The 6802-nt window shown below is 41.3% G+C and overlaps 1 protein-coding gene across 4 annotated transcripts in view; it reads right to left on the reverse strand.

Moving 5' to 3' along the window:
* The window catches only part of MYSM1 (Myb like, SWIRM and MPN domains 1), a 41811-nt gene extending 36424 nt beyond the window's left edge, over positions 1 to 5387 (reverse strand). For 3 of the 4 annotated variants that reach the window (XR_005020177.1, XM_036854165.1, XM_036854158.1), the window contains exons 1-2: positions 5304 to 5382; positions 946 to 1021 (exon numbers count right to left, since the gene is read on the reverse strand). Coding sequence is in view for 3 of the 4 variants with exons in the window: in XM_036854165.1 (XP_036710060.1) it covers positions 946 to 1021; positions 5304 to 5368 (141 nt within the window). In the remaining variant the exon portion in view is untranslated. Of the gene's footprint in view, positions 1 to 945; positions 1022 to 5303 lie in introns of all 4 variants that reach the window. The other variant, XM_036854153.1, reaches the window with a different exon arrangement.
* Positions 5388 to 6802: the final 1415 nt, after the last annotated feature.

Below are 6802 nucleotides of genomic sequence, written 5' to 3' on the forward strand. Positions count from 1 at the left end.
CCTATTTTGTAAACAGTACTACTAGTCACCAAGCTATTCCAGCTAGAAACCCAGGAATCATCCTGGATTCTTTCCTTTTTCCTCAATCCCCACACCCAATATACCAAGCATTTCTACCTCCAAAACATAATTCAAATCTGTCAACTTCTACCACAACCTTAGGCCAAGCCACCACCAAATCGCGCTTAGATTCCTACAAATGTTTCCTAACTAGTCTCTTTGATTCCCCTCATTTGCCTTTCCAACCTTGTCACAGCTGTCATCCCCTCCCCTTTCCCACTATATTCTAGACACTGGGTTTCAACCAGAGCCTTTGTGCTGCTACTCTTTCTGCCTAGAATATTTTTCATCAACTCTTCACGTATCTACTCCTGTTTTCAACTTAAATGTCACCTCCTCAGTTTCCCTCACCAACTTTATCTAAAGTAGGTTCCCCACCTTGTAACTCTCAGGTCAGCATCTTGCTTATGTCCTTCATGATCTATAATTAGTCTACTTGTTTACCACCTGACTCCCCTTTAGAATATAAGCTCCTTGAGAGCAGGACCATATCTGTCTTGATTACAGGTGTATCCCCCAAACTTGGCCTAGTGTCTGGCACACAATAAGTACTTGACAAATAACTGTTAAATGAAGAAACTAAGCATGCAACGATCTCGATTTTTTAGATGAAGAAACTAAGGTTCACAAATCTGATAAGTGGTAGAGCACTGATTCATACCTAAATCTAACTGGCTCCTAAGTTGATTCCCAAAAGGCCATTTTTTCAAAGTCAAAAGAAGAAAGAATAAATTCCTCCTATTTTTAAGTTAAGAAAAAGGTTTCAATATATTACCTCTGTGACTGCTGAGAATTAGCACCAAGTTTAAAAAAAAAAAAAAAAAAGAGGTACTCTGGGTACTGAGTAATAGCTTAATGCACCTGATATTCCCATAAAATACTTACAATAAGACCATTCTCAGTTCTCCACGATGAGTCAAGATAGTGGTCTTGTAAAACAGATGCTGTATTTTCATCACTTCTGTAATAATTAAGAAAATGGGTATGAAAGTGAGATTATACCAGTTAATGAACATAATTTACAGAGCACAGTGATTGCAAGGTTTCAGATGTTAAGCAAATATTTAGTTCCTTTCCCCCCTTAACAGATTTAACATTGCAGATGCCTGCTCTACCTTTGGCCTGTGAAATATATAGTGGCTTTAAGCCACCCTATTTCAATTGCTAAATATCAGACTTCTCCTTCTCCCAATAAACAACTTCATGAGGGAAAAAATACCTCCAAACAGCAACCACAACATATTCTGTGGCTATGAACCAACACTTCAGATTTCTTTTGATGAATATGCATGTGTATACAGGAATTCAACTTTACAATTAATTCTTTTAGTTATATCTGAAGCATAAAAGCCACCCATCAACAGTACCACCCTCAAAATGAAGACAAAGCAAGAACAGATAGAAGAACCAAAAGAAAATACTCAAAGGAGGACAGTACAGTGAAGAGATAAGAAATGTGATGCTTTAGTAACAACTCACATAAAAAAAAATTAACTTGGGTTACTTGGGGGCTTTTCTATGTCCATGGGGGATTAAACTTTAATTCTCACTCTTTTCACTAATTAGAAGTTTCTAAAGTCACACTGTTCACTTCATATGGAAAAAGCCTGAATAGTTAAGTTTGAGGAGGCCCAATCTGTGATATAATTAAATTTAATATTTGCTTCTGTACATTTTGAGGTTATAAAGTTTCCTAGTTACTGACTTTTCTCAGTCTAGTGGAAAGAATTTGTACCTCTTAGACTGCAAAAACCTATCTACAGGTTTATCTCCATCTGGCATATATATAAGATTTACTGTCTGTCTCATCCAATAAGAATGTTAGTTCTAAGAGAGCAAGGACTTAGTTTGGATGACTGCTATATACCCAGGGCTTGGCATATAAAAGATAATCAATATTCGCTGAATGACTGAATGAACGAGATAGGTGGGGCATGGATCACACAGGTCTCTAGGAGTTAAGGAATAAAGATTTTATCATAAAGCTAACTGAGGACTGAAGGGAATAACATGATCAGATCTGGATGTAAGAAAAGACTGCTCTAACTTCAGAAAAGACTAGAAGGGAGTCAAAGAGACAAGAAGTGGTTAAGACGGAGTGATTATACAGATACTAGAGAGAGGTGACAGTAACTTAGACCTAAAGAACAAACAGTGTGAATAGGAAGAAGTGAACACATTTGAGAGGATACTCGGAATCAACAGACTCTGACAGAAGGAGAGAGGTAAGGAAAAGGGATAAAATCTAGGTCTGGGCCTTGCATGACTGGGTGGATGGTGCCACTCATTGAACTGGGGAACTTGGAGAGGCAGGTCGGGTAAGGAAAGTTTCTATGAAGTGAAGCTGAGGTGCTTGTGGAAAGTCCAAGGGCAAACAGATTCAGAGAATTGGATAAATGGATCTGAAGCTCAGGGAAGAGATTTGGGAAACATCAGCATGTACTGGGTGGAACTTAAGAAACTGTTGTTTTTGTAAATCAAAAATGGTGGAACGTTGGGAAAATTTCATATGGTCCAACTTAACAGAAATTTAAGTCTTGAGAGCTGCACTGTGTGGTTAGAGAGAAGTCTTATGACAAAAATCCCCTGGAACGTTATGATTTAAAGAATAAGCAGAAGGAATGGAGGATGACAAAGAAGGGAAACCAAAACATTTCAACACCATCTTCTAACTTTGGCAGCCAGCACTTAGCAAGGACTTAAAAGTGTGTTTTCAATTAATCCTCCAGGGTTCCACAGATGTTATAATCAGCTGTAACTACGCAATTCAGAGGGGCAACTAAGTGTTCACTCACACCAAATGCCATGTGATCAGAGCCCCCAACACCAAGGAGCAACTTTCACCAGAATATAATGTTAATGATGATCTGTGGAATTGTGTAAGGCAATGGCTCTGACCATCAGGAACCAATAATCTGTTACTGGTTGCCTGAGACTAATATGATTACAGGTGCCACCAGCAGACTTAAGGCTCAGCAGAATAATGAGAAAGGAAAGAAAAAGGAAAAAGAGAAATAAAACACAATCAGAAAATAAAGAAGAACCCATGGAAAGGGGTAAAGCCAATGCTCTCAGATGATCTTTAGTGTTTCCAAGGCCAACTCATTTCTCTCTGGACTGCATATAAGAATCCCTCCCGTTCCTTAAAAAACTAAAAACAGAATTACCATACGACCCAGCAAACCCACTACTGGGCATATACCCTGAGAAAACCATAATTCAAAAAGAGTCAGGTACCAAAATGTTCATTGCAGCTCTATTTACAATAGCCAGGACATGGAAGCAACCTAAGTGTCCATCAACAGATGAATGGATAAAGAAGATGTGGCACATATATACAATGGAATATTACTCAGCCATAAAAAGAAACAAAACTGAGTTATTTGTAGTGAGGTGGATGGACCTAGAGTCTGTCATACAGAGTGAAGTAAGTCAGAAAGAGAAAAACAAATACTGTATGCTAACGCATATATATGGAATCTAAGCAAAAAAAAAAAAGGTCATGAAGAACCTAGGGGTAAGATGGGAATAAAGACACAGACCTACTAGAGAATGGACTTGAGGATATGGGGAGGGGGAAGGGTAAGCTGTGACAAAGTGAGAGAGTGGCATGGACATATATGCACTACCAAACGTAAAATAGATAACTAGTGGGAAGCAGCCGCATAGCACAGGGAGATCAGCTCAGTGCTTTGTGACCACCTAGAGGGGTGGGACAGGGAGGGTGGGAGGGAGGGAGATGCAAGAGGGAAGAGATATGGGAACATATGTATATGTATAACTGATTCACTTTGTTATAAAGCAGAAACTAACACACCATTGTAAAGCAATTATACTCCAATAAAGATGTTAAAAAGAAAAGAATCCCTCCCATTTATTTCACCGACTTATTGTGAAAAGTAAATCAAATCATGCATGCAAAAGCACTTGATCAATATTAACTTGATCTACACAAATGTGAACAATGATTGTTATTAAAGGCTTCCTACTCGTTTGTACAGACTCGGACTGCTTTGCCTAAAGATTTGAGGGAGAATGACTAAATGAACTTAGTCACTCCTCATTTTTATAGTGGTTTAGAGTTCAGGAGAACTTTAAACCCACTATCTTGGTGCCTCATGAGCACCATTCTCCACAATTTACAGGGGTGCTATTATCAGGTTGGACCATGTGAAATTGCTATTTTATAGGTCAAAAATGGTCTAAGATTGGCAGTTTTACATGGTTCAACCTAGAGACTTCTAATGAAGTTGCTCATAGTTACAAACAACATAGATGGCTGAGTTTAGAATTGAGGTCTTCTGATTCCTGACCAGTCTAGGCCTCTTCCATTACTAAAAGAAGATTCTGAAAGCACATTTTTAAAATGGCATGTATCAACTTCTCTCTCTGCAAGCAAGGAGTCAAAGAGCTAGATGTCTCAAGCTGGAGGATGCTGTTTAAAATCACACTGGCCTGCTCTGCAGGAATTGGTACTAAATAAATTATGACCCCCTCACTGGGTCCTCAAAATACTAGCCCTGGTGGGATGGTAAAGAACACAACATTTAGAGAGCACCTACCTTATGCTAAAACACATCCCATAATTATTTCATTTGATCTTCACAATAACCGTATGAGGTACATAACATGATTGTCAGCTAACACATGAGCTGAGGCGCAAGGTCACACTGCTAGTAACCGGCAGGGTCAACCCAGAGCTGTCCAACTCTAAAGTCCAGCCCCTTTCCTTCAAGTCACGCTGCTTCTCGGGAAGTTTTTCATAACTATCCCTACATGGAAAAGGAAACCGGTGGCCGGTAGGGATAAAACGACACGCCCAAGGTCACACGGCCTGCAAGCGATGGAACAAGACTCCTAAGCTCGGGTACTGTCCAGGGGCCGCCCTTGTTCTAGTTATTGTTGGGCGGTGGCAAGGGGGCGGATTCTGAGGTGGCAGTAATGGAAAAAGGAATCTAACTGCTGAAGAGTGGACAACGTGCTAGGCGCGGCCGGCGCCCTCACAGCATCCCCGGTAAAAGGTGAAAGGGCCGTCGGTCACTAGCCTCCGGTACCCGCCCCCTGGGCTCAGGAGGAGCCCGCAGGCGGGATGGGCGAGGCGTCTCCCTGGCCGCTAGGAGACCCTGGCCCAGCGGATGGTCTTCCGCTCCCCTGGCCCCTGCCGGAACCGCAGCCTTTCTAGGATACCCTCCTCACATCTGCGCCCCTCCTTGTCTCTGCAAGACCCAGTCTCTACGCCTCACCCAGACGGTGCCGCCGCTGGCACCACGTCCCCTTCGATATCCACATCCGCCTCTTCAGCCGCCATGATGAGACCTGACCCCAGCCGTCCTCTCGAGAGATCCCGCGAGAGGTGGAGGGCCTGAAGGCGGGGTCCTATGCGTCACGGGGCGGAGTCGAAGCCTCGGCCAGCCTTTCCCGTGTACAGGAAGCGGGGCTTTCAGAGGAGAAGATGTTTCGGAGCCCTGCGCCTTGGTCCTTTTGACTTTTGTTGACTTGTAAAGACCTTGGCAAGTAGCCCAGGCTTGGGTTTTGAAGAGACCGTGCTCTTGCATAAATTCTTTGGCGCCTCACTTCTCTAATTTGTAAAACGGGGATAATAGTTAATATCTAGTGTGCTGAAAAGATCAAGTCAGACCTGCTTTGAACTGTGAAGGTGGCAACAGTGACCCTTACCTGCTGGTTTTCTTTTCTTCCTTTCTTCCTTCCTTTCTTCCTTTCTTTCTTTCTTTTCTTTCTTTCTTTCTTTCTTTCTTTCTTTCTTTCTTTCTTTCTTTCTTTCTTTCTTTCTTTCTTTCTTTCTTTCTTTCTTTCCTTCTTTCTTTTCTTTTTCTTTCTTCCTTCCTTCCTTCCTTTCTTTCCTTCTTCCTTCCTTTCCTTTTTTTTTTTTAAGAGGATTATTCAGCACTTATTGAAGTGCTGAACAACATCTGTTTTAAAATTCAAAAGAACATTTAAGAATGTAACTTATGATTGCATATTTTATTTCATAGAGATCTTTACAATTAATTTAAAAATCACTCTCATGACCATTGATCTTCACAATAACCCAGTGAGGTAAGCAAGACTAGTATTAGCAGTCACACATTACAGATGAGGAAACTGAGGCTCAGAAAGCTGAAATGACTAACATAAAGGATAGACAACTAGTCAGAGACAGAACTGGGACCAGAATCTAGGCCTTTTGACTCTTTATGAGTACTCACCCTCTACAGATCATGTTATTAGGAACTGTGAAAGACAAGCACCATTTCTCTCAGAATTTATGGCTCCTCAAGAAATTAGATATTGGCCTATGTATTCTTCTACCTTGCCATCTATCACTCACATTATTGTAGCTGTTCATTCACTTGCCTCCACCGCTGGACGGTGAATTCATTAAGGACAAAGACTGTATCTGCTAGTCTTTGCACTAGTCCATATACTACCAACATTCAACATGGTGTCTGACACACATAAGGTGTGCAATAAATATTGAACTGATGAATGAACCAATCAGTTAATGGAATGAGTTCACTTCCCACACTGTTGTGAGTTTGTCCCATCTCACCTTTGTGCTCAAGCCATAAGATGAGCTGTACTATGAATGTGATGGCAGAAGATGGAGAGAAAGTTTTGTAAAGAAGGAGATCCAGTGCTCAAAAACTGAATAATGCCCCATCCTTAGGTCACCCTGAGGGTGCTTTTCCTGTTGCCAAAGGGCTTTTCCAATGACCAGTCCCACTGATAACTGGCATGCCTG

This window comes from Balaenoptera musculus, chromosome 1, assembly GCF_009873245.2.
Source record: "Balaenoptera musculus isolate JJ_BM4_2016_0621 chromosome 1, mBalMus1.pri.v3, whole genome shotgun sequence".
NCBI lineage: Eukaryota > Metazoa > Chordata > Mammalia > Artiodactyla > Balaenopteridae > Balaenoptera > Balaenoptera musculus.